This window comes from Pogoniulus pusillus, chromosome 8, assembly GCF_015220805.1.
Source record: "Pogoniulus pusillus isolate bPogPus1 chromosome 8, bPogPus1.pri, whole genome shotgun sequence".
Classification (NCBI taxonomy): Eukaryota; Metazoa; Chordata; class Aves; order Piciformes; family Lybiidae; genus Pogoniulus; species Pogoniulus pusillus.
The window spans coordinates 10,797,203-10,824,091 of NC_087271.1; the positions used below are offsets into that span (position 1 = coordinate 10,797,203).

Consider the following 26,889-nt stretch of genomic DNA (forward strand, 5'->3'; position numbering starts at 1 on the left):
TGACCCCAAGCACAAGGCCTGAGAACAGCCAGGGCTGCAGCTGGGACATGGAACTGCTCTTATACCTGCTCTGTGTCCACAGCAGGAACCTGCTCCTCACCCAGTATCCAGACGACATGGAACAGGGGCGAGCTGATCCCTGAGATATGCACAGGGCTGCCTGGCCACATCTCTAACACACACAGATCACCCTTGGGAAAGAGGGCTGAGCTCTGGTTCACTCACGTCCCTAAGGAAAGCCCAGAGAAGCCAGTGGTGGCAGGTGTTTGCAAGGTGTTTATGCCACTACATGTATTAATGTGACAGCCTGGATCTGAACAGCAGCATCCCAGTAGCAGCCCCTCTGCATCCAGAGCAGATCTGTGAGGACAAAGCTCACGCTGTGTGTTTGCAGAGACCTACTGTGGCAGAGCCAGCACCCCAGCCCTATCAGCCACTGCTGCTTAGCTTCCAGGAGCTCCACAATCGAAGTAGCACTGGTGCCACCGTGTGCTCTACAGGATGCAGCCCCAGCACAGGCAGCTGTCTGTTGTCTCTGCTTTCCTGCGTCTGTCTGCAGCACCACTACTTGCCCATATGCATTCCTTGAAGTGTCACCAAAAGATAGTCTGCAAGCAGATGACAATGAGCAGGAGACAAACACAATTTTGACACAAAGATGCCATCAACAGACCAGTCATAGGATTTTATTCAAGGCCTGAAATCAGGAAATTGCCCAGATTGCACCATTTTCACACGGATTCACATGCTGGATTCAGGCGGCACAGAACACTCTTGCTCCTCACCCACCAGCCAGCACCTGCATGTTTGATCACTTCACAGAATTAGCTGCCATGCAAAGAAGTGCACCTCTGCCTCCACATTAGCCTGCAAGCACCTTGCTCCTTCCCTACATGTGCATTCATCCTCGGCCCAGAAGAGCATCAGAACGATGAACTGAGCTTCTTCCTACCCATCGCTTTTGCTCAAATTGCCTTGCTGTGGCACTGCCTTTCCCAGCTCGTGGATGGCTCCATTCTCCAGCACCTCTACCTTCCCCTTGCCTGGCTGCAGTACACAGGCCACCATAGCCCTGGCAACTGTTCCCACAGGTACTGAGTAAGCAGTGGGGAAGACTCGAGCCATAACACCCAGAAACTGCTGGGCCACCCACTCCATGGGCCGGGACTCTTGACGCTTGCACAGCAGCACCCTGCGGAGTGAGGAGGTAAAGTGGGTCAGGCTCAAGCTATCTCCCAGGGAAAAGCTAGACTGGTTCCTCCACTTCCAACAGGAGCCTAGCCCAGCTTGCTAAACCCACATGGAGGGTATGGAGCTTTGGCAGGGGTCTGAAATGTCACTGAACTGAGCCCTGGGACACTAAGCTCCTTTCCCTACAGTGCTATCAAAATAAAGATGCCAATTCTTGCAGGCAAGTGGGAGCACAATACAGCCTGGACACAGCTAGAAGTCAAAGACTGTGTAGAGATAAGCTGTGACTTATTTCCCTCAATCTCTGCTTTCAACCCAAGCCTCTGCTCCTTATGTGGCCTGTGACACTACCACTGGGACAGTCTGCAGGCAAACAGTGTTCTTGCACTGGGAAGCTGTGCTCATCCAAGAGCTGCATTTGCAGCTGTTGCCCTTCTCCACTTCCCAGTTTTCCTCTTATGCATCCCCTCTTGCTTTCTCCACATCCCAGTCCACTGCTTTGGCTACTCTCCACCTGAGTCCTGTGCCCTCCCTCCTCCACCACTACTCACGCTGGTCGGAGAATGGTACAACGATCAAAACCAACAGCCTGGACCAGGTTCTCCACTTCTCCCTGTCAGAGCAGTTGGGCAGGATGAAAGGAGACAAGCAGAACTTCAAACACCATTCCTGCTACCCCACCAGTTGGCATAAGAGAGCTGCTGAGACACGGGAATGCCAATGCCAATGCAAACTAGTACAGGCCAGGCACCATCTGGGCAGAGAGCAGCTCTCAAGAAGGCAGCATGGAAGGAGCGTCCAGAGTGGACAATGACTGCTGGTCAGCAGCACACCCTTGCAATCATCCTCCTAACTGCAACTGGACACTCCTGAGACAGCATCTGGACAAAGTGTCCAGCCTGGGCATCTTGGCACAAGACACCGCCAGGCAGCAGAGTGTCTTGCAGGTGCTGGGGGCTGCAGCAGATAACATACGGGAGGAAAAAGCCTTTCTCAATGGGCATGGTCCCACCTGAGGAGCCTGTTTGCTCTCTACCCTGAGAAGCCATCCCATCTTAGGGCTGGGCTGGAGAACCCAGCAGATGTTTCCAGTGCTTTGAAGATGCTGCATATGGGTGCTGCTGCTCTGGATGAAGCCAGCCACATGACTGTCTTACCAGGACCGTTCCCTTACCCCCTCGTCCTCAGCACCAGGAGGACCCTGAGAGCCATTTGCATCTCCTGACACCCGCTCCTGCTTCCTTGCCCAGCGTCCCAGGAGGAGCCCACCCCAGCTGCCCCTCACCTTCACACGGAGGTAGAGGAAGCGGCTGTGCTGGTTTGCTCCCCGAGAGGACTGCAGCACGAAGTGTTTGCAGCCCCCTGCCCGCGCCAGCTCCGCGGCCTGCGCAACGTAGTCTCGGTCCACACGGATAAAGCCGTCCTGCGGGGTGATGGAGAGGAGGGTCAGCACGGCGGAGAACGGGCGGGAGAAGCCCCTGCCCCTGGGGTTCCACTCACCGCGCCAGCCTTGGCCCTGGTGGTGCCCAGGCAGCAGAAGCCGACGTCGTGCCCCTGGAAAGCGGCAGCGTGCTCGCCCAGCCGCTCGAAGTCCACCACCGCCTGCTCCTGCGGGGAGGCCGAGGGTCAGCGCACCCGCCCCGGCCGCCCTTCGTTGCCCCCTGCCCCCAGGACCCCCGGGCCCGCGCACCACGGCCACCCCCGTGTCCTCCTCGGCCAGGTTCAGTCGGCGCCGCCCGACCAGCGTCACCCTGGCGAAGAGGCGCCGGGACAGCAGCTCCCGCAGCAGCACCCGGCCCGTCTCCCCCGAGGCACCCAGCACGAAGCAGGTCTGGCCGCTACCGCCACCAGCCGCCGTAGCCGCCATGCTGAGGGACCGGCGGCAGGGCGAAACCGGGCGGGGAGCGGACGCCCTGCCGCGTCCTGGCTTCCGCCCCCGGGCCAGCCGAGCCGCGCTCCACCGGGCGGTGGCGACGCAGAAACGCAGGCAGCAGTGCCGCGCCCTGTGCTTGATCGTAACCTCGAGAGCTGTGTGAGGGGCCGCGGGAGGTTACCGAGGGAGGGGGCGAGGTCCCTATCGCCCCCGATCAGTGCCCCAGGAGACCACCCCGTGCCCCGCTGCTCCTCCCAACGCGCAGGGAAAGGCGGCTGGTGGTACCCCTCGTCCTGTCTCACCGTCCGGTGTCCTTGCGGGGGAAGTGCCCATGGCTGAGAGTCACCAGAGGATCTCAGTGCGCTCTGCTCAGACCTAGGGGATGTGTCCGGGGAGGGATGCACAGACGGGGCTGCTACCAGGGTGCCTCGTAGCTGTGTCCCCTGAGCAGGAGGTGTCACCTCCCTGCGGGCACCGGGGAGCACCCGGCCATAGCCATGGGGCTCCCACCCCATCTCTGCCCTGCGGGAGCAGCCTGGCCATGGCGATTCCGGTGAGAAGAGCAAGATAATGGAGCCTACTTCTCGGGTGACCCTCACGGAGGAGGTCTCGGGGTGTGCTGACAAGCAGATCTGCACCAGGACCCTGCCTGGATGTTGTCCCTCTGACAGGAACAATGGCAGTCATCACAAGGGGGAAGACAGGTCAATTCAGGGTATGGCTTTGGAGCAGACACCCAGGAACTCTGCACAGCCTCTCGCACAAGCAGCGTCAAGGGGCCGCATGGCACCCCAATCCCGTTTGTCCTGATTCCTGGGGAGGGAGGTGCGGAATGGCTGCTTTCAGGATCAGCCAGGCGATTTTCTTGCCTGGCGTGTCTGCTGAGTGCTCTCTTTTGCCAAGGGCTGAGGATGAATCCCTGGCGCACGTGCCACTGCGAAGCAGGATGCGCGTCATGACCATCACTGGCTTAATGGTCAGCATCCCGCTCCACCTGCCACTGTGCCGCTGGCACTCACGGCAGGCACCCCATCCAGAGGCCTGCCCTCCACAGCCACAGACAAATCCAGGTGGGTGCAGGAGGGGTGGGGGTCTGGGGTGCACTGAGGTTCAGGTGTAGTGGGACAACTGCTTGAGAGTAGGAAGGAAACCATATAGTGAGATAGTATTGGACTGTGAGCAGTATGTGTGGGGCATGTGGTATGCTGCGGCGTTTCATGGGATGGTGGGGATACTGCTGGGGAGGGGCAGGATTTGGATTCACAGAGGCTGTGCAGTGCTTCTACTGCTCATGTTCTGCTTCTCCTCCAGGGCAGGGTTTGGTGGAGCTGACCAAGCCTTAGGACTCCTCCCAGCAACATGGAGGAGCAGTGCCAGCGTAGTGTGGCATTTGACTGCACATCCCAGCCAGCAGCCTGCTGCCCTGACTGGATGGCAGGGCTTCCTGATGCTCTGCCCCTCTCCCACCTCTCCATCCCTGGCACCCATGACTCCCTCAGCCTGTTTGGTGGCCGTCGCCTTCGCTGCCAGAGCTGGGGCCTGGAGGCCCAGTTGGTAGCTGGTGTCCGCTTTCTGGATGTGCGCTGCAAGCTCGTGCGGGGCGAGCTGCACGTCTACCACCTCTGCACCTTTCAGCGGGCAAGTCTGCGAGGAGTCCTGCGCCGCACCCTGGACTTCCTCCGTGCCCACCCTGGTGAGGCTGTGCTCATGCGCATCAAGGAGGAGCTGCCCATCTTCTCTCGGCCTGGATTTGCCACTTGGCTACACCGTTGCTTGCTGGAGGAGGGACAGGACCACGTGTGGTGCAGAGAGGAAGTGCCAACGCTGGGCCAGGTGCGGGGCAAGATCGTGGTGCTGGAGGCACTGACACGGGAGGTGCTGGGCATCCCCTATGAGCAGCTGAGCATCAGTGACGCATGGAATGTGCTCTCACTGGAGCGCAAGTGGGCTCGGGCACGGCAGCACCTGGAGAGGGCAGCTGGTGGGGACCACACCACCATTCATCTCACCTTCTTGTCTGGCAACGGACTCTTCACCTGCCCCGAGGATGTGGCCCGCTTCGTGAACCCTCGCTGCTACCAGCACCTGCAGTGCCGGAGGGGGCAGCCCATGCGCTGGGGGGTGGTCATCATGGACTTCCCTGGGGCAGGGCTCCTCCGGCTCATCATGGAAAGCAATGCTCCGTGGGCTAGCAGACATATCGAGGCAGCTCCTGGCACCCCCACGGTACCCTTGAGGCGCCCTTGCAGCAGAGGGGACAGGCGCCACAGGAGGCACAGATCTGCTCACTACCCACGCCGATGTCCATCGGGACGGATGCTGCTGCCGGCACCATGCCTCTGCCGAAGGACATCAGCACCTGTAAAGCAAAAGCAGGTTCCTAGTTCTGGCCGAGTGCCGGGAAGCCATCACATAACTGCAGTGAGACAGTGCCAGGGCTGACAGAGGAGACTTGGAAGCTGTGGTCAGCACAGAGTAGCTGCCCCATGCTCAACACTGTCTCTTGAGAGTCCCAGTGCATGGCTGCACCAACCAAGTTCCCAGCAAAGCAGCAAGGATGGGTGGAAGGGGAAAGTCCTGCCTTTCTTCTTCTTGGGCTGGTGAGTCCACCTGAAGTGCCTCTCTGCAAAACAATCATTTTCCTTCCAAGGGTAAACAAAAATAAACAGAAGCTAGGGAAGCACTCCCTAAGTTGGTCTTTCCATTTCACAGCAGAAATGAACTCTTGCTTTTGCTGTTCACTTATGAAATAGCCTCTACCACTCTGCCTGTGGCTGAAGCACACTTGCATTGGTGTTCATTTCTGTCTTGCTCTTAAAGCAGAGCTGTGGGGGAATAGAGAAGGAGGAGAAATTAATGCCAGAGGTGACAACAAATGGCTTGTAACTTTCTTTCTCTTGCTATTTTAGCTTTTGTTTTTTTCTTGCAGAGGCTTGCCCCAAAAGCCAAGACCATTAGAGAGAGGCATCTTCAGCATGCACCAAGTCGGTGCACAGAGAGAAGGATGGCCACAGCAGCAGTGATTCAGATGGGGTCATACACCTGGGGAGTACTGCACAGGGCAAAGCCTGACAGTTTGCAACAGCAAGAAGAGGGCATGTTGTAGATTTACAAGAGCAAAGTGGATGAGAAGTAAGAAGGACCTTAAAATGCATGTTGTTCCAGCACCTGCTCTACCTGCAGCAATTAAATCAGCAATTTAAAGAAACTGGCAATAGTTCCTTGGAGCAAAAAGAATAACCAAGATCCTACAGGAGAAGCATGAAACTGCAGGCCATGCTGAAGCAGGGAGGTGAGAAAGAGAAGAGGAAAGCTCAGGCACGGCCTGCCAAAAGGTGAAGAACGCCCTCAAGAATGCTGTTCTGGGCAGAAACACAGCTGGGCTCAGTTACTGCTGGAGGAGGTGCCACAGGATTTCCTGGGTGGAGAAGAACACCTTATTTGCTCCACAGGGGTTGGCTTTGGCTGGAGTCACAGCTCTCAGTGCTCAGTGTGTTCATCCACTGGTCAGGCTGTGGTGGCTCTTTCTGGGGACTAGGGGAGGACAGAGCCCATGCTGCCAGAAGCCAAGTGGGAGGGGATCAGGTGATAGCATGCAGAAGGTGAGAGAGGTAACAAAAATAAGACTCTGTCTCTGGGCTTGCTTTGTAAGACAGGAGAAGATTGAATTCTCTGCATTAAACCAGACATGTGACAAAAGTGATAGCAATGTCTGGGATGCCTGTGGCCACTGCCCGATGCTGTTGCCTATGTGCTGATCCAGTGTGATGGCTCTAGCTAGCACTCTCTTGCTGGGAGGGCCACACAGGTTGGTGGCCTGTCCCTGCCCTCCAGGAACTTGGTGCCACAGAGAGCTGGCAGGGCACAGGCAGAGCAGTCACAGTTCTCCGGAGTGGCTTTGAAGGCTGGGTAGTTCTGTTATAACTTAGGGCTGCAGGGCTGCTGCTGGATGTGGCACATCCTGGGAGCTTCACAGCTCCCTGTACCCACCCTGTGCCCTGGTTTGCTGGTAAGGCAGAGGTGCCATCTGGGATTCCCCGGGGCGGGCAGAGCTGCTTGTTTACCACACCAGCAGTAAAATAACTTCAGTGTTATCTACATCCCTGACATCCTGTTTGGTGAACTCTTATCTGTGCCACACACAAGGGAGCTGGCAGGCAGCATGGGCAGGAGTACCCAGCTGGCAGCAGTACCCAGCAAAAAGGCTATCACCAGTGTGGTGGCAGAAGGGTACACAGCAGAAAGCTGCCTTATAGCCACTATCAAAGAAACATCTCTGAGGAGGACTCTGTGGGGTGGGCATCAGTGATTTGCCTCTGCACCCCAGTGCCATAGGGTCTTTGCAGGGGTGTCATGGCTCATGTGGTGGAAGAATCCCCATCCTTCTTGCCCCAGCTAATCTTTGCATCTCACCTCTTCCTAGCCAGGATGATACTTGAATAGAGCAACTCTGTGTGGACAAACACTTTCAAACTGTGAGGAAAAGTTTTGTCAGGCACTTCTTCCTGCCTGCCTTGGGCTGTGGAAACCTTCATACTGGAAGACATGCTCAAAGGGTTTGACCTTTTGGGTTGGACAGCCTTGTCCTCTGCCTGTGTTCAGGAGGTACCTCCAAAGCCTCTGCTTATCAGAGTGTTGCAGGACTCAGGGAGAGGCAAATTGGCCCTCAGGATGGAGTGGGGGCACAGCAGGAGCAGGGCCTCAGCAGGATATGGATGCTCACCAACACCACGTCACACTCCTGTAGGGGTTACACAGGATACCTCCTCACTCCAGTGGGCTGCTGAGCCTCCCTGTTGGCAGGGATGAGAGGAGCAGGGACTCCCCAGGAAGGTACCCACTGTACTACCAGTGACAGCTGAGCCAGATAGGCTGTGCCAGGGTGACTCGGTTCCTCTGTGGTTTGCAGAAGGAGGGGAACAGGCTGTGGCATGCTGGGGCAGGAGCCTCTGTGGAAAACAACACACGTGCTTCTTGGGGGTGGGAGGTCGGGTGGAGGTGGTGTTCGTGCTGTGCTGGTGATGGGGGTGTCCCATGCACCCCGTATCCCCCAGGGTCTCACTCCACTGGGTCCTGGATACTGCCTCCTGACACAATGGAGAGTACAGCCTGGCCTTGGCTCTGGGGCTCTGCAGCACTGCTTGTGTGCTCCCAGCACTATTGGGATACTTGTGCAGGCATCATACTCAGCCCTGCCCACAGCACCATGCCCACAGCACTGTACCCACAGCACGGCCCAGCATGTGGACAGGTAGCAGCGCATCGGCCCGAGTGGGCAGCAGTGGCTGCAACAGCTGAGCTGCTTCCCCGTGGCAAGCCCCGTGGTCACAGCCTGCGAGTTGCTCAACCCTGCCAGCTGCACAGCACCCTCAGCACTGGTTTGGAGGTGGCATGTGTAGGACACCCATACCTCTTCCCCACAGATACAGCCTGTGGCAGGGATTTCATGAAAAAGCATCACTTCCATCTGTGGTTTAGGAGCAGGGCATAGCAGAGGAGGCATGTTCCATTCCAGATCCCTGCTGGGCCCAGTGGGATGGTGAGGAGGTGAGACAGGAAAGTGTGATTGCACCTGCTCCTTTGAGCCCCTGCAGAGTGAAGCCCTGACTTGCAGCTCCCACTGTGTTCTCAGAGGGGTGATTGGAGTGGGAGTGGGAGAGGAGGAATGATGCACCATCCTGCTTCCTGAGAAATCCTTGTGCTGCTCAGTCCCTAAAGCAGGGATGGGCCCTTCCTTGGCAAGCAGGGCAGCAGGAACCCAGTGGGAAGCAAATGCCCTGCAGCATCCTGAATCCTTCCTTGGGAGCCAGTCTTGGAAACCACCTGAGATGTGAAAAAAATCCTGGTGGTTAGCCAGCTCCCACCAGATCTGATTTGAGCCTTCTCTCCCTCCCACCATGCATGCTCTTTCCCACTACCGGCAAAACAACCCTCAATACTGCATAGCAGGACCTCCTCTCTAAACCCAGGTATCTGTGGGCATGGGGTACTGGTTCCCACAAACAGCTTTGAACTTGGCCACATCCTGCCCTTCACGGTGATAGCTTCTGGATCTCAGCCACCTTTCTGTTTTTAAAGCAATACCAGATACTATTTGTAGTTACAAAAATAAAGGTGGGGGTATTTTTTTTTCTACTGCTCTGCCCTGCCATGCCAGGTTGCAGCAGAAGTGAAACTGGCAGGGACACAGCCTGCTCCTCACCAAGACTCTAAACCCAGAGCACACTTCTGGCTTACAGCTGGTCTCTCACTGTTGGAAGAGGCAGCTCCCATCCTGCCCAAGAGACTTTCAGCTTTTGGAGACGCTCTCCTTGCCCCAGCAGGTCTTCCATAGCCTCCTTTCCCACCTGGGTGCTTCTTCCCTTGCTGTCATTGTGCCTCTGCATATGAGCTGCTAGGAAGCCTGCACTCCAGAATTACTGGACATAAAGGTCCATCATTAGCAATTCCACAAAAATAGACTAACTGCAGTGAAACATTTGCAAGGAAGATATCCAGAGACGGGAACTGAGTTTTATTTACATTGGCCAAGTATAAAGTCATTGTAATGGGATGGGTTCCTCCTTTTGTCTAGCATGAGTCTCACTGGAGCAGCATCAATTTCTTTGGAACTGGAAAATGCTTGTGGCCTGTATGGGTCTCACTTTGGCTTCAATTAGAAGTGAGGAGAATACTTCCTGCAGCAAACCCTGCCAAGAGCAATTTTACTTAGAAGCAGAACGGGCTAAGGAAAGCTTTTTCATGATTCAAGAGTGACCAAAGGGGAGATGGACACAGTGAGGCTTGTTCCTGAAGCATCAGTGAAGGCTCATAAAGGATATTAACAACTCAGGGGAAGTTCCTCTGGCATGTTCCTGGACCTTTCTCATAAAGACTTACAGGCAAAGACAGGAAAATACATTGTGCAAGTAACTGTTTTTAAAGGGTATATGAAGATTCCCAGCCAGAGCAAAAAGCCTGCGAGTGAGGAGAGCATCCGGCAGAGGAGCCAGGCGGCTGCGAGCCACACTTCTGCTCAGTCCCTGTGGGAGCTCGTCACACCCGTCCCTCTGCCGTCCTCTGCCAGGGTGGGCACTGAGACTTGGACATGGTAGGTCAGAGAAGTCTTGGTGCCCATGGCGCCATGAGCTGGGTACTTCTGCACCTTCTCGGGGTGGGGCAGGCTGGCTCTCATGGCAGCTTGGGGATACACTCAGCTCCTGCATCATGGCCATGGCCAGGGCTGCCCTCGCTGGCCCCAGGCTTAGAGCAGGGGCTCTGGAGATGAGAAAGGCCTTAGGGGAGAGGCAAGGGAACAGGGCAGGATGCGGGCTGGCAGCGGGGCTGGGGTGGGAGGGGAAGAGGCCAAGGGCAGGGAGCTATCAGGAGGAAGTGTGAGCCCCGCTGCTTGCTGAGGGCCAGAAGTGCCTGGTGCTGCTGGTGACTGGGCAAGGTGCCGTCTGTGGCATTGACATGGTAGGTCCTGCTCCTTTCCCTGTGGCTGAGTTGGGGTCTGTCTGGAAAAGGGTGTTAGGGGAGGGCAAGGCTGTGGGTGGGTCACAGGAGCTGAGACCAGCAGGAGCTGGTGTCACTGCCGGAACCCACATTAGGGACACAGGCTGTCTTGGAGAGACCTTGCCCTGGGCAGTGAGACTATGCCAGGCACCTAGGGCACTGCTGCTGTGGAGGCAAATGCCAGCCTTGGCTGGGCAGGGAAGAGCAGGGGACACAGGGCATAGCCTGGGCTTAAGAGCTCCTCAGGAGTGAACAGCACTGCTGTCACAGCTTCCCCCCACTGCTCAGCTGTGCTGTGGACACAGCCTCCCCAAAGTCCCTCTCGGGGTGGGGGTGCTCTTTCTGCAGAAGATCTGTACTGGTTGTACTGCACATGCCTGTATGTGAGCTGGCACAAGCAATGTGCCCTTATGGCTACCCAGACCGACTGGAAGCAGTGTGGGTGCAAAGCAGCGTGTGCGAGCCCCTGCGGGAGGTGCATGCTCATGCCTCCTTCCCTGGCATGCAGGGCACTGCTGCAGGACGGCGGTCTGCTGGAACAACGTGTGCTCTGGGCTTCTGTGGCATCTGCTACCTGGGCATCACTGCTGTCACATGGGGTAAGCCACATACTACCTGCTTGGTACTCCCAGCATACTCCCTACTGTCAAGGAGGCTGCAGGCCCAGGAAAGTGGGGAAAGACAGTGATGTTATTTTGGGGGCTCATCAGTCACACACCCGTGACAAGGGCAGCCAGTGAGTTGTACCACAAACTGGAGAAAGGCAGCAGCAGCTCTACCCACTGCCTACATCTGTGCCCTTGCTTCAGAGCTGGGCACAGATGCAGCTTGAGGACCCTCAGGTGTAAGGACCGGGAGTACAGCTGAGGCAGCACCATGCAGAGTTAAAGCTGCTAGCTGGCATCAGCAAAAGAAACCAGAATAGGATATTTCCTTCACATGTTGGCATGGCACAAAGCAAGACCTGCTGGTGCCTACCTTGTCTGTAGAGGTCTTCAATGAAATGGGTTATTTTCTCAAAACCTTTTGTAGTTGAGCTAAGGAACAGAGGCAAATGCAGAAGCATCAAGAGGAAGCTGAGATTTAGTACTGAGGGGAAAACAAAAAAGCAAAGGCACCCCGAGTGTGGCAGGTGCTGAGCACCACCCTGGAGGGAAGGCCTGGGGGCTGCCAGGGAGCTAGGGTCCAAACACAGGCAAACAGCATCCACCTGAGGCTTCAGCTCCAGGTGGGACAGGGAGAACTAACATAAGGCTGAATTAAATGAATGAGCTTGAGCTCTGTTACAGAGAGGGTATTAGTGGTGGAGCTGGAGGAAAGAGACAGAAGAGGACAGGTACATAGCAGAAGGGCTCCCTTGGTCCTTATTGGTTTGAGGATGAGGTGTGTGAGCATGGCAGAGTGGCTGCCCTGAGCTGTACTAGAGAGGTAGTGAGGGCCAGGAGGTGAGTGGTAGGAGCTTGAGGACTCCCAGAAAGTGTCCTGATATCTGTCCTGAAGCCCCAAAATCTCAGAGGATGAAGAGAAGGGTTGTTGTTGAAGCCATATCTTCCTCAGCTTTGTGTAGTTTTGTTTTTTTTTAATGAAGTGGCTGCTTTGCCATGTCAAGAGGGAAAATAGGCTAATTATGGAGATTTTGCTTAGAAGAAATGAGTAATCTTTGACCAAGCTAGAGCCTTAATTAGATTTGGGAGGCCTTACATTAACTGCTAATCTGTGATGCTCAGATCTTTGCCTGCACGACCACAGTGTGATGCCTCTCCTGAGACGTGGGGTACCCCAGGGCAGTTGTTTGGAGCAAACTTTGATTCCAGTCTCACTTTCTGCACAGATGGAGATATCATCCCTTTATCACTTTCTGCAGTTGTGGAGATACCTGCTTCTGGGGAGGAGAGAGGAAGCTGCCCCTTTTTTTTTTTGTTGTTGGCTACAAAACTTTGATTGCATCAAGCTGTGGTATAAAATGCTGTAAATAAGAGCAGGATTTCAGCAGAGTGTCCTTCACTTCTGGGTGTGGGTTCCCCTTAATCTCTGGTTGGTGGGCATGACCTGAATGTGAACTTGACTTTTGCAAGATGTTGTTTTGCAATGTGGAATTTTACAAGATGCTTCAGACCATCTCTAGCTCAGATGAGCAGCTCTAGGTCCAAATGCTTTTGGGGCTGAGGACATACTCATTGGTCCAAGCTGACTATCATGTAGAACTGTAAAGCAGGAAAAGTGAAGTGATAATGCTTCTGTACTCAAGGAAGGAATTGTCTTGAAGGAACCATCTCAATGCTGGAGTTTCCCTGTTGGGAAAACTTTGTAGGCAGGGAAGCAGGGCTATGGAGCGGGGCCATTGCAGGGGTTTGGCATCACTGCCTGTGGCTTTCCTGTTACCTGTTCACTGCCCACCCAAGCCCATGCTGCCATCTGTGTCAGCCTTCACCCCATCTCTCTCTCCTTCCTCATCCTGGTGCCATCTCGTTCTGTCCCACCTCAGCTCCTGCTGTCATACCTGAGCCACCCAGATGTCCAGGTACTCTTAGAGTCCCATTCCTGCCTATATTTGTCCCTTTGTCCCATTTCTTCACCAGGCTGGTTGCTGGTGTCTCTTGTACCTGATGCCAGATCTAGCTCACCCTCATGTCCCAAAGGAATCCATCCCTGACCTGGCTCACATCCTCTCTATGTCAATTCTGGACCTCATCCTCTCTTGCAGGTGTGGTGACATGGGTAGAGGTGGGTGCCTGGACATACCATTACAGTGACCAAGGGGACTATACATGGGAGCAGGCCAGGAACTATTGCCAGGCCTTCTTCACTGATCTGGTCGCAATCCAGAACAAGCAGGAGATTGAGTACCTCAACAAGAGTCTGCCCTTCCATGGGCGCTACTACTGGATTGGCATCCGCAAGCTGGGTGGCACTTGGACCTGGGTGGGCACAAAGAAAGCACTGACAAAGGAGGCAGAGAACTGGGCAGTCGGGGAGCCTAACAACCGCCGCTCCAACCAGGACTGCGTGGAGATCTACATCAAGCGGCCACAGGAGTCAGGCAAGTGGAATGACGAGCCCTGCCACCGAAGGAAAAAGGCACTGTGCTACCAGGGTGAGCGTGGGGACTTGGGCTGGGTGGGCTAGGGACCTCAGCAGAATGGCCAGTGCTTCCTGATGACCATCTCTGTGTGTGTGTGCAGCCTCCTGCCAGCCCTTCCCATGCAGCCAGCATGGCGAGTGCGTGGAGACCATCGGGAGCTACCGCTGCAAGTGCTACCCTGGTTTCCATGGCCCTGAGTGCAAGGACGGTGAGCCATCCATCCCCACCCTTCCCTCCGTGTCGGAGGGCTTGAGCTGTGCCAGCCAAGCTCATGGCGCCCCTAACGGGCTGGCGGTGCTCTCTCCCAGCTGTGCAGTGCACCGAGCTCCAGGCAGAGGGAGCGCGCATGAACTGCAGCCATCCCTACGGAGACTTCAGCTACAACTCCACCTGCGCCTTCCGCTGCCAGGAGGGCTTTGAGCGGCAAGGGGCAGGCACGCTGCGGTGCCTGGCTTCCCAGCAGTGGTCAGCAGACCCCCCCACATGCACAGGTAGGGGCTAGGGGTCTCAAGGGTATGACATTGATACTTTGTTGGGGCCAGCCCTGTGTGCCCAGCACTGCTCAGGCAAGCAAAGGGCTGGACTTACTGTGCCCCTGCCCTTTGAAGAAGCAGCTCCTGGTGCTGCATGCTCTGGCTAAGTCTCCTGCTCTCCCTGGCTGCCCCAGTGCTCCTGTTTCCTGAATATCAGCCAGATACCAGTACCCTGTGTGCACTGAGAGCAGGGGCAGGTCAGTGCCTTGACACCTTTCACTCTGGTGGTACCATCGTCACCTTTCCAAGTCCAGTCTAATCTACCTTGGAAAGTTTCTTGGCATCTCAGGAGTCCTCAGGAAAGTGTGAAGAGGGTCTGCTATCCCATGGCCAGAGGAAGGATGTATCTTGGCAGGGCTGGGCTGACTTGTGTAATGTCAAAGATCCACAAGATGAGGTTAGATGCAAGCTGGGAGGGACAGAGTGAAGCAGGAAGCCACAAAGGAGAGAAATCTGTGGTATGTCATGCTGCAGGGGCAGGGAAAGTCTTCCTGTTGGTGGTTTGAACACATGTAGCCGGGTACTGTGTGCCTCAGAGAGATGTGTGGGGCATGCAAGAGCTCTGCTCCACCTTGCTTGTGGCACTACAGGGCACATCTGCAGCCTTGCACATAAATGGAACAAGATGAGGACTGACACAGACACAGGACACAGCTGGGGCCCCTACATATTAGGTGACCTGGCAGGAGGTGTTAAGGGTGGGCAGGGCCTCTGTGTGTGTGTTTATGCATACATATATAGAGAGAAAAGAAGAAAGAATTAAAAAGCTGCCTTGAATTTGGTGCTGCTGCTGTCTGTGCTAGCTGGGCCTGTGGTCCAGCTCAGGATTTGCTTTCTGCAAGTAAGAGGAACAGGCACAGAGATGTGATGTGACTGTCCTGTGGGCAGCATTCCCAGTAGTGGCCAGATCAGGAGCTGGTTCCCAATGTTATGCAAGTCCCCCCAGTCAAGCTGGGCTGACTCTGCCTGCTCCAGACTTGTCAAGCTCCAAAAGACTTGCTTTCCCAGCTGGTTGTTTTTTTTCTGCTGGCTCCACGTATGAGTTGTTGCAAAGGATTAGATGAGACAGTTAGTCACCTTTGCTGATAATGAATCAGTCAGCAAGTGTTGCCAGTTGGGTTTTACACCAAAAGCAAGCATAAGTTCCTGCTGCAATGAGGCTGATGGTGCTGCAGGCACAGTGAAGAATGAAGCTGCCTGCCCTGTTCTCAAATGCTGCCCTGTCTGCCTTCAGCCATTCCATGCCCCCAAAAGGTCGTTGCTCCCACCTGCACAGCATTGTCACCTTCAACCCCACGTCTGCCTTCTGCCAGGAGGCGTTTGAGGTGACAGGTGCATTGAGGTTGCAGTGCATGGCCAGCAGGGTTAGGAGGGGGGTCCCCTTGTATTGCAAAGCCTGGGCAGCTTGCTGGGGGTGTGCCTTGGTGCTAGGTTTTGGCCCTCCATAGATACCTCAGGGGATTCTGTGGGAAACCAGGCTTGCCTGTAAAGTAGATAGGAAAAGTCTGACAAGAAAAGTCTTTGGTGTCAGTCTGAAGCAAATGGTGCAGGGAATGGGGTCTGTTCTGTCCTGGGCAGGGTGCTGGTGCTGTTAGATGTCCTGGCTCTAACCTGGAAGTGGAGTTGCTCACCCCAGCAAACACTGGGTGCTGCCCCTGGCATGAAGCAAAGCACACCCCAGGCACAGCCTGAGGAGGCTAGCATATAATTCCTACGTTTGTCACAGTCCTCACATCCTGGTTCACTACAACCTTAAAGCCATCTGAATGTCCTTCCCCCTGCCACTGTGATGAGAATAGAAGCAGACCTTTGCTCCAGTCCAAGGAGCCACACAGGACAGCAGCAGCAGTGACCCTTTGTGTGAGGGACTGTGACCTGGGGTAATGCAGAGGATAAACAGGGCTCTGACAGAGCATCATCTGCTCCTTCTGCCTCAGAAATCATTCATATGGCAGAAAAATAATTGTGGCAACTACAGTACTGTTGTTTTTGAAGAGATGAGACTCATCTGGGTAAGAAAGGAAAATCAGAGACATATCACCATAGATTTGGGGATGTTTGATTGAGATCCAACTCTAATGCCTATATTTAACGTCATCTATCCTGTCTGAGACCTGCTTTCCTCTTGCAGCCATCACCTGCCCAATCCTCAGTGCTCCAGACCGGGGGGAGCTGAGATGCTCTCACCTCCATGGGGATTTTACCTTTGGCTCCACATGTTCCTTCTCCTGCCAGATGGGGTTTGCACTGACTGGGTCAGAGAGCCGTGAGTGCACAGCTACAGGAGCCTGGAGTGGGGATGCCCCACGCTGTGAAGGTAGTGCTTCTGCCAGAGCTCACAGTGTCACTGGCCTTGGAGTGACACTAGGAGGTTCCCCAACCTCTTGTCCTCTTGGTCCTAGCAGTTTTATCTAGTAGTCATCAGGCTTCTGCCTGAAATGTGCCTCTTTGTCCTCCAGCCATCACCTGCCCAGTGCTCAGAGCTCCAGACCAGGGAGAGTTAAATTGCTCCCACCTCCATGAGGACTTTGCCTTTGGCTCGTCTTGTGACTTCTCTTGCCAGATGGGATTTGTGCTGAAGGGGCTAGAAAGCCTTGAGTGCACAGCCACAGGGACCTGGACGGGGAATGCCCCACACTGTGAAGGTAGAGTTGCTGCCAAAGGTCTCACAAGTCTTGGGCTGACCCTAGGATGTTGTCAAGAGTCTTGATCCTTCAATTGCAGCAGTTTAGCCTTGTAGTACCCAGGCTTCTGCTTGAAAATGTATCTTTATTCCTGCAGCCATCGCCTGTCCAGTTCTCAGTACTCCAGACCAGGGGAAGCTTAACTGCTCTCACCTCCACGGGGATTTTGCCTTTGGCTCCATGTGTGCCTTCTCCTGTCAGATGGGGTTTGTGCTGATGGGGTCAGAGAACCTTGAGTGCATGGCCACAGGGAACTGGACGGGGGATGCCCCACGCTGTGAAGGTACAGCTGCTGCTAGAGCACACAGTGTCACTGTCAGGGTCTTGGACCCAACAGTTTAGCCTTGTAGACTCCAGGATCCTGCTTGAAGTGTATCTCTGTCCCTGCAGCCATCGCCTGCCCAGTGCTCAGTGCTCCAGACCGAGGAGAGCTGAACTGCTCTCACATCCATGGAGACTTCACCTTTGGCTCAGCTTGTGCCTTCTCATGCCAGATGGGGTTTGCACTGATGGGGTCAGAGAGCCGTGAGTGCACAGCCACAGGGACCTGGACAGGGGATGCCCCACACTGCGAAGGTAGAGTTGCTGCTAGAACGCCCAGCGTTACTGATCTCTGGGGAACACCCTAGTGTCACCCCAGCCACTTGACCTCTATAGTTTAGCCTTGCACTCCCCAAGCTCCTGCTTGGAATGTGCCTCTCTGCCTCTGCAGCTATCACCTGCCCAGTGCTCAGTGCTCCAGAGCGAGGGGAGTTGAACTGCTCACATCTCCATGGGGACTTCACCTTTGGCTCCGCATGTGTCTTCTCCTGCCAGCCAGGATTTGTGCTGACAGGGCTACAGAGCCATGAGTGCACGGCCACAGGGACCTGGACTGGGGACATTCCTCTATGCAAAGGTAGATTTGCTGCTTAAAGTGTCACAGGCCTTAGTGTGACCATGGGATGTTCTGTTGTCTTGGTCCATCCATTCTGACAGTTTAGCTTTGTAGTCCACAGACTCCTACTTGAAATGTGCCTATTTACCCTCCAGCCATTGCCTGCCCAGTGCTCAGTGCTCCAGACCAGGGAGAGCTGAACTGCTCCCACCTCCACGAGGACTTTGCCTTTGGCTCAGTATGTGCCTTCTCCTGCCAGATGGGATTTGCCCTGAAGGGGCCAGAAAGCCTCAAGTGCACAGCCACAGGGACCTGGACAGGAGATACCCCACATTGTGAAGGTAGAGTTGCTGCTCAAGGTCTCACAAGCCTTGGGTTGACCCTAGGATGTTCTTCCATGTTTTGGTCATCTTGGCTGAAGAGTTCAGCCTTGAAGACCCAAGCTCCTGCTTGAAATGTATCTCTATTCCTGCAGCAGTCACCTGCCCAGTGCTCAGTGCTCCAGATCGAGGAGACCTGAACTGCTCTCACCTCTATGGAGACTTTGCCTTTGGCTCCACGTGTTCCTTCTCCTGCCAGACAGGGTTTGCATTGACAGGGCCAAACAGCAGAGAATGCACAGCTACAGGGACTTGGACCAGGGATGCCCCACACTGTGAAGGTAGAGCCACTGCTAGAGCTCAGAGTGTTATTTGCCTTTGAGACTGATGCTCTCCAGCCCCTTGGTTCCAACAGAGTTGTCTCCTTGCCCTTTTTGAAGTGTGCCTCTTCACCCTTGCAGCCATCAAATGCTCCGCACTGGCCACACCCACAATGGGTCAGGCTGTCTGCTCCCACCTCTACGGGGACTTCACCTTTGGCTCTATGTGTGCCTTCTCCTGCCAAACAGGGTTTGTGCTGATGGGGCCAGAGAGCCTCAAGTGCACAGCCACTGGGATTTGGACTGGTGATGCGCCACGATGTGCAGGTAGACTCCACGATCACACGTGCCTGGGAGTGCTGTGATGTAGCAGGGTGCTTTCCCCAGCATTCCCTGCCCCTTACCACACCTGCTCCATGGCAGCTAATTCCCTGGCTCCTCAGCCCACATGTCCCCATTCCACCACCACTGGTCCTGTTCTACTGATGCTACCCCTGTACTTTATTTCCAGCCATCAGATGCCCAGTGCTGGACCCCCCCAGCAAAGGCCATCTGAGCTGCTCTCATGTGCATGGGAACTTCACTTACAACTCCACCTGCACCTTTTCCTGCGAGGAGGGGTTTGTGCGTATGGGAGCAGAGGTGCTCCGGTGTGCAGCCACAGGGAACTGGACAGGGCACCGTCCTGTCTGTGCAGGTATGGTGGGACCCATGCTCCTCCAGGACTGCAGGGGTCCAGCTTGCTGCAGCACATCTTAAATATGGTGGGGGAAGCTCCAACTCCAGCAGCTTGGGGACTGTGAAGTCCTGACAGCCTTCTAACCTGTGGGTGTGGATCTGTTTCAGAGGACGGTGTGCCCTTCTTGAAGCAAGTCCTGGCTTACAGCAGTGGCACGGCCCTTGCAGTAGCTGGCATCGTGCTCTCAGGGACACTCATTGCCCTCCTTGCCAAGAGGCTCAGTGAGAGAGGTACATAAACATCTCCTCCAGCACCCAGACCAGAGAGCTAGCAGTCCCAGGGGAGGGTGGGACAGTCTGAAGAGTTTGACAGTGCAACTGCCTCGATCTGTACGGCTTATTTGTTGCAAATTGCTTTGGTCTGGCAACACCTGCTTGTTAATTTGCCTATCTAGAAGTGTCAGCAGCCAGGTTTGGAGGGCAGGGGTGGATTTAATTGTAATGAGGAAGGTATTAATTGTTTCACCTTCCCCTCCCCACACCATGCAGTGCTTGTCAAACTTGGTTCAGTTTCAGATGCTGCTGCTGCAGCTTCTCAAGTACTTCACTAAACAGATCTGGTTATTTCTTTTCTCTCTGTACTACCATCGTGGACATTTTGACACTTATCAGAGGAGAAGAAGAAGCTCCTGAACCCTACCAGGTGAGAGCTGTGCTCTGCAGGAAGGTGGCTCTGCCCTGTGGCCATCACAGTCTAGTCACCCTGCTGTCATCCAGATCTGCCTGTGCATGCAGTGGGAGCATCTCTGTACAAAACCCTTGCCCCTCACATTCCTGCCCTTCTCTTGGAAGGTGACACCTTTGTGTCTGTTTTCCAGTGATCTAGGATCACCAGGCATCTTCACCAACGCAGCATATGATGCCAACCTGTAAGGTGAGCGCTGGCTGGCATGGTGCTCTCGGCACCCTGCGCTCTTGCAGAGTGCTGGAACTGTGACTCCCGGCAGAAGCTGGGGGAACATGCAGAAAAGTCCCCTGGGTAGCCGTCCTCCGGGCAGGGTGCTCCCAGGTGGGGATACTCCTTGGGCGGGGAAGCAGAACGCAGCTGCTTCCTGCGCTGCGCCGCAGCGGGTAACATCAGCTCCGCCTCTCCTGTTACTCCAGCCTGGCCGTGACCAAACCCCACCACGTCCCCGGTGCTGCACCCCCAGCAGGAGCTGCTGCCCCGGCCTGGATGGACTTACGCCCTCTGGCTGCAGCCCAGACCAGTGTTGCCAGGTGGAGACCGCACCCACGCCGAGTGTACACACACACACACACCCTGCCGGGGCGTGGAGCTGCCTTCCTCACCACCACGTGTTAAGACCCCTGAACACCTCCCGGGGCCATGGCCGTTTCAATCGCCTTCTGCCAGCCCCGTCCCCTCACGGAGCTGCCTCCCTGCCTCTGGACACCCCGCGGCTCCCCCGTGTTCCTGGCCACGGGCTATGTCAGCGGGCCCTGAATAAACGAATGACCGCCTGTGTCTAACGAACCGCCTCCGTCTGCGTGGGTGCGGGTGGGGAAGAGCCAGGGACCGCGGCCAGGGGCTGCGGGAGCCCAGCGCGACCGCGCGGCCACCGCTCCGCCGTGTGTCCGGCGGCAGCCGCCGTAAGGGGGGCGGGGCGGGCGCCGGGCGGAAGGAGACGTGGGCTTGGGCAGGAAGGCGGAAGCGATGGCGGCGGCGGAGGCCGAGTGGGAGCCGGCGGGGCTGCTGCCGGCCCCGGGAAGCGGCCTCGATTGGGGTGAGCGTGGTGGTGGTGGTGGAGGGTTGAGGGCCGGGATCTGAGACCGGGCGGTGGGGGCGTCCCCGCCGGGACTGGGCCGGCGCTGAGGCTGCTGTCTGTCCCGCAGAGGCGGTGCTGGGCGAGGAGTTGAGCGAGGAGCTGAGCGAGTTGCTGGGCGCCGCGGAGGCTCGGCGGGCCTTAAGAGACGAGCCCGAGGTGAGTACCGGCTGGGGGCGGAGGGAGGCCGGGCTGCCCCTCCGCCGGCGGTGCGTCGTGGTGCCATGGCGGCCGTCTGGCAGGAGACGCTCTTGCTCGCCGGGTGGATCGCCGGTGGCGTGCAGGCCTTCGCGTTGTCACCCCCGCGTTAGCTGGTGGCATGCGGAATTGCCAAGCTCTTGGAGGTTATTCTTCCCCTGTACTCCGCACTGGTCAGGCCACACCTTGAGTACTGCGTCCAGTTCTGGGCCCCTCAATTCAAGGAAGATGTTGAGGTGCTGGAGCGTGTCCAGAGAAGGGCAACAAAGCTGGTGAGGGGCCTGGAGCACAGTCCTGTGAGGAGAGGTTGAGGGAGCTGGGGTTGTTTAGCATGGAGGAGAGGAGGCTCAGGGGTGATCTTGTTGCTGTCTACAACTACCTGAAGGGGCATTGTGGCCAGGTGGGGGGTGGCCTCTTCTCCCAGGTGACCAGCAATAGAACGGGGGGACACAGTCTCAAGTTGTGCCGGGGGAAGTATAGGCTGGATGTTAGGAGGAAGTTCTTCACAGAGAGAGTGATTTCCCATTGGAATGGGCTACCCAGGGAGGTGGTGGAGGCACCGTCCCTGGGGGTCTTCAAGAAAAGACTGGATGAGGCACTTGGTGCCATGGTCTAGTTGATTGGCTAGGGCTGGGTGCTGGGTTGGACTGGATGATCTTGGAGGTCTCTTCCAACCTGGTTGATTCTATGATTCTATGATAGTAAAACTAGAGATTGAAAAGCTAGCGTTAAAAGAGAGTCTCCAAGGTGAAAGCTTGAGGTGCTCTGCCCAGGAAGAGCTGTGTTGTCGTTGACCTAAGGAAGGTAAATTCCCACAGCAGGGCAGCTCTGATAGGAAGTATGTGTCAGGGTTGCCTGAAAGTGTGAAGTGTGGAGTACATCTGTATCCACCAGTGCTGTGCTTTATCATCTTGCTTATAAGATGGCTTCTCATTTCCTTGTCTGTTGTAGGACTTTTTGCTAAAACCTTTGCTTGCAGCCTTGTGCATTGACCCGTGTGTTTTTCACTATCCAGTTGTACCTGCTGGGTTTTTTTTCTGCCCTAGTGTATTTGCTTCATGGATTCTCCATCTCTTGCTCTTTCCTCTGCCTTTGCTCTGCTCACATCCACCTCTAGCACAATCCCTTCTTTTCCCCAACATAAATCTCAGGCATTAGAAGCTACTGCTACGGGTGTTGTTGTGCCAGGGGCTGGAGAAAATGTGAGAACTGCCTGGTTGTACAAAGGAAATGTATTGCCTGTTGGCAGGTCAGCATTAGTTACTTGAGTGAAGGCTAATACCACACAGATCAGGCAGTGGTTTTTGGTCATTCTTCCTATAAATATGCTCTAGTGAGCTTTATCTTAGCCTATAAGTACTAATATCTATGCAGTCTGCAGACTTTCTGAGCCTCTATTTATAGAGTAAGTTGACAATGTAAGAAAGGGTACATTGGTAGGACAGGTTTTAGCAAGAACATCTCTGCTGTATGCTTATACAAGTTGAGTATGTCATATCTATATTTTCATGTAAGGTCTCATACAGTGTCATATTTGAGTAGAGAACTGAGACAACTGTATCATCAGAAACAAAAAAAAAACAGAGCAAAAAACCCTGATTGTTGTTTTAAAGGTCATACAATAAATAATCCATGTTAAATTGTGTGCTTTTTTTTTCCTGTTGGAGGAGGAAACTGGTGTCCCTGGCTTTAGAAGGTGATGGCAATGTCAGTTTATTCAAGTATAGGGAGATCAAATTCATTCTGTTTGTTAGATCCTGAGCAACTCTATGCTGTTTCTTTTTCCTGCTAGTAAACTGCCTCTGGTGCTGCTTCTGTATGTCAAGTGATTTGAGGTGTGATAGTGGAAGGGCATTAAGTAAATCTCTAAATGCAGATAAGAGGGAGGATAGCAGCAAGTTGCTAAACTTTGTGTTTTATATGAGGTGGTTCAAGGACTGGACTTAGAACTTTCACTTTGCAAATCACTGATAACAGTATTAGGGGTGGTCTTAAAGTGACACGGTCCTTTCCTGCAGCTCTAAGCTCTGAAAGAAGTCCTAGATCTTCCAGCTGAGACTTGCCCCCTTAGGGACTTTTATCTCTGTGTACCTTAAGGCAACCAAAATAATAGTTGTGATGTTTTGTCCTGTTTTGCAGAGCTGTATGCATGTGAACATAGTGGCTGTTTCAATATATACTGTCCTTTTGTATTGTTTACTTTTCTGAACTGTCATTTCAGGAGAATGATCTCTGCAACTTTCAGTTTGATTTGGATTTGATGTCTTGGGACTCAGACCTTTGGAATATTACGGGCCATGCTTACACAGGTAACAAACCTTCTGTATTTTGTAGGAGTGACTATCCCCTCCCGACCCTAGGAGGGTGAGCTGTTATAACTTAAAGGTATAAGTGGTGACTTGGGTGGTACTATTCAATGCCCGGCAGTATTCAGCTCTGCTGTGAGTTCTTCTCCCTCTCTACTCTGCCCTAGTGAGACTACATCTGGAATACTGTGTCAAATTTTGAGCTCCCCAGCTTAAGAGAGACAGGGACCTGCTGGAAAGATTCAAACAGAGAGCCCTGGGGATGATTTGGGGATTTGAGCACCTCCCCAGCAAAGAGAGACTGAGAGCCCTAAGGCTGTTTAGTCTGGAGAAGAGAAGACTGAGAGGAGATCTGATCAATGTCTATAAATATCTGAGGTGTGGGTGTCAAGTAGATGAGGCCAATCTGTTTTTAGTGGTCAACAGCAACTAGACAAGGAGCAACAGCTACAAACTGGAACAGGTTTCACCTCAACACAAGGAGCAACAGCTACAAACTGGAACATAGGTTTCACCTCAACACAAGGAGAAACTTCTTTACAGTGAGGGTGACAGAGCACTGGAACAGGCTTCTCAGGGAGGTTATGGAGTCTCCTTCTCTGGACTCTTTCAAAACCTGCCTGGATGCATTCCTATGCAGACTACCCTGGGTGATTCTGCCTTGGCAGTGAGGTTGGACTCAATCTATGGAGGTCCCTTCCAATTTATAATATTCTGTGAAGTCGTAGTGTGTTTCTGCTGCATGAATACAGCTATGCTACAAGCTGAGCAGTTTAGTATCTTTAATCTGGCTATGTTTTCTGCTGTGCCTGCTTCAGGAATTAAATAGCTGGTGCTAGAGCAGCGTGTTCTTTACTGATCTTCCATTGCTAAGAACTTGTACATTAAAATTTCATTGTCTCCCTCTTTCAGATAAAAGCGTGAAGACAGAACCCTTATCGCCAGCCGCTTCAAGTTGTTCCGTCCCTTCTCCATCAGTGGACTCTCCAGTGCAGAATGTGCCTGTATGCAGACACCTCCATGTAACACAGATTGTTAGCAGCAATGACAAACAAAAAACACAGTGATTGACTTATCTGACCAACTTCATAGCATAAGAGGAAGCAGCTTAATTTTCCAAGCCTTGCAAAAGGAATTTTCCTTCAGTGGTGTTTTTCCTTTCCTGCTGTGACCTGCTATGAAAAGTTCTGTTTTCGTAGTTGTTTTTAGTATCCTGATTACCAACCAAAATGCTTCTTTAAAGGCTTTTGAGTCTAGTAGCTGCTGGCCTCTGCCTCCTGTCACTGCTGATAGAGAGAAGCAGGTGTTTGATTTTCAGTGGTACTTCGCATGGAACAAAAGCAAACTGCAAACCAAAACCTTTCTCCTGTTTGCTGCAGCAGCAACACGATGCAATCAAAGTCACTTATGCTCTGAACCGCTAGTAGACACTTGTGTGTTTCTGAAGCCTTAATCTCATATACTTTCTGTCTGCAGGATGATGTGGACTTCAGCCATAGTTCCCAGATGTCTCCCATCTCTCTCTATGGCAAGAGCTGCAAAAGCCCTGCATCCCCTGAAGGAGATGATGGGAAGAAGCCTGTTGTCAACATTGCTTCACGGTCTGGTATGGGAGATCAGGTTGCTTTGATTCTGCAGACGGTGCATCTACTGTTTCACATATGAATGTTTAACTGACTAGGATATCTGGTTGTTTCTGACTTCAATTTGTGATCAGATATGTCTGGTTTTAGTGAATACTGTGGATAAATAAAAAAGCCCATACTAAAATCCATCTTAAAATTGGTCAAAATCTTTACTTTATATTCTCTGGTCCAACTCAGACTCTTTTTCTTTCCTAGCAAATAATTCTCCAAGGACCCTGAAGAGATGTGGTCGGGCAGCATCCAAGCCTTTCATTCAGCCCAAACCCCTTTTGCCTGCTGTACCTGAAACACAGACTAACATTGGCATCCCAGCTAAAACCATCATTATTCAGACTCTTCCTACACTTGTGCCACTGCCAAAGCATCAGCCACTTGTTAACATCCAGCCAGCACCTCCTAAAGGTAGGTGAATTATCTTGACCAAGCCAGATCTTGGGAGCAAATGCTGTGTCTGGGATGGTTGTTAGAATGAAGTTGGCTTTATTGAGTAAAACAGAAGGGCTAAAAGGAAAAAAAAACAGGGGCCCTAGGTTCCTTTCTTTAAAAAAAAGTTTAGGCTGAGAAGATCATAGAATCATAGAACTGTCAGGGCTGTAAGGGCCCTCAAGGATCATCTAGTTCCAACTCCCTTTCTGTGAGCAGGGACATCTCACACTAGATTGCCTTTACTCCTCTCCCTTCTAGTCCTCTCCTATATAGTTCTGTGAGAAACAGCACTCACTGGGATATACTGTGTCATGGAAGACAGAACAGCAAAAGAGACTGTGCTGAGTGCTGGCAGATTTAGAGAGAGCACTGCTGATAGGAAAAGATCTCTAGGCACCCTGTGCTATGCCCTGCTTGTCCAAAGGAAGATCCAGCAGAATCAATTAAGATGATTTCATTGAAGCTTGAAAACTTGTGAGAAGTGATTAAAGCAGCCTTTTTACCCACACAAAACTCTGCTGCAGGGTGGTAGGAGCAGGAGTTTATTGCTTCTCACCTCACTCAGCAGCATTGAGTAGAATGTTGTGAAATACACTGAGAGACTCGTCAGAAGTTAGAAAAGTTGTTTAAATACACTAGAAAGGTTTTAAGTGATTTTCTGTCTGCTGATAGTTCTTCATTTGTCATGTAGCCCTGTAAAAGATTTTTTTGAAGTAGCTTGAGCCTTCATTTCTACATCAAAAAGCAGACTCTGGGGGTACCTTGGAGCAGCCTTTCAGTACCCGAAAGGATCCTACAGGAAGGTGGGAGTGGAACTTTTCCCAAGGGTGTTTAGAGACAGGACAGTGAGATGTGGTTTGAAGCTAAGGGAGAGCAGAGTTAGACTGGATCTTTGGAAGAAGTTCTTCAGTACAAGGTTGGTGAGACACTGGAACAGATTGCTCAGGCAAATTGTGAAGGTGTTCACTGTCCCTGGAAGCATTCAAGACCAGGTTAGATAATGCCTTGGATAACTAAGTCTAGTTGAGAGGCTTCCCTGCAGGTGGCAGGAGAGTTGGAGTAGATGATCTCTGAGATCCCCTTGCAGCTTGAGCCATTTGATGATTATTGTGCTCTTCAGCCAAAGTAGTGGGTCCATGCATCACTTGAGTTGTCAGATGCAGTTGCTAATTTTCACCAGCTGATGGCTGCAGTCTATTGTGGTTGATTGTGCAGGCTTTGTGGTATGCAAGGAAAAGAATTAAAGGCATATATCTGGAGATGCTTGCAATAGTGAAAGCTTTGGCTTCATGACTGTTTGCTCTTCCATCAGGAATTAAGCCAGTGCTGGAGACGCTGACATTTGTTACAACATGTCTGAGATTGTTAGACTGCTTAAAACAGAGGTCAACACAGTCAGCCTGACCCAATTCTTATTCCTTCTGATGTTCCGGCTGAT

General features: G+C 53.5%; 4 protein-coding genes across 5 annotated transcripts in view; 3 read left to right on the forward strand and 1 right to left on the reverse strand.

The window, feature by feature from the left end:
- Positions 1-659: 659 nt before the first annotated feature.
- On the reverse strand, positions 660-3,201 carry HTATIP2 (HIV-1 Tat interactive protein 2). The gene is made up of 5 exons (XM_064147175.1): positions 2,882-3,201; positions 2,692-2,799; positions 2,477-2,614; positions 1,743-1,804; positions 660-1,192 (listed from the first exon to the last, which is right to left on the reverse strand). Exons 1-5 carry the CDS (start codon positions 3,056-3,058, stop codon positions 949-951), a joined length of 729 nt encoding a protein of 242 aa, XP_064003245.1. The 5' UTR covers positions 3,059-3,201; the 3' UTR covers positions 660-948.
- A 1,186-nt stretch (positions 3,202-4,387) lies between these two features.
- On the forward strand, positions 4,388-5,509 carry LOC135177846 (1-phosphatidylinositol phosphodiesterase-like). Its single transcript, XM_064148287.1, is given in 2 exon segments — positions 4,388-5,294; positions 5,297-5,509. Coding segments are annotated over 2 exon segments (1,023 nt in total). The 5' UTR covers positions 4,388-4,423; the 3' UTR covers positions 5,449-5,509.
- Positions 5,510-11,821: 6,312 nt separating this feature from the next.
- SELP (selectin P) lies at positions 11,822-20,582 on the forward strand. The gene is made up of 17 exons (XM_064148252.1): positions 11,822-11,894; positions 13,263-13,652; positions 13,741-13,848; positions 13,949-14,131; positions 16,305-16,490; positions 16,633-16,818; positions 16,955-17,140; positions 17,248-17,433; positions 17,570-17,755; positions 17,890-18,075; positions 18,210-18,395; positions 18,516-18,701; positions 18,886-19,071; positions 19,221-19,343; positions 19,725-19,755; positions 19,931-19,986; positions 20,217-20,582. Exons 1-16 carry the CDS (start codon positions 11,822-11,824, stop codon positions 19,983-19,985), a joined length of 2,637 nt encoding a protein of 878 aa, XP_064004322.1. The 3' UTR covers position 19,986; positions 20,217-20,582.
- A 58-nt stretch (positions 20,583-20,640) lies between these two features.
- The window catches only part of ATF6 (activating transcription factor 6), a 115,871-nt gene continuing 109,622 nt past the window's right edge, over positions 20,641-26,889 (forward strand). For both annotated transcript variants that reach the window (XM_064147176.1, XM_064147177.1), the window contains exons 1-6: positions 20,641-20,836; positions 20,946-21,034; positions 23,295-23,382; positions 24,292-24,383; positions 24,856-24,985; positions 25,221-25,427. In XM_064147176.1, the coding sequence (XP_064003246.1) occupies positions 20,767-20,836; positions 20,946-21,034; positions 23,295-23,382; positions 24,292-24,383; positions 24,856-24,985; positions 25,221-25,427 (676 nt within the window). In that variant the 5' untranslated portion in view covers positions 20,641-20,766. The remainder of the gene's footprint in view (positions 20,837-20,945; positions 21,035-23,294; positions 23,383-24,291; positions 24,384-24,855; positions 24,986-25,220; positions 25,428-26,889) is intronic.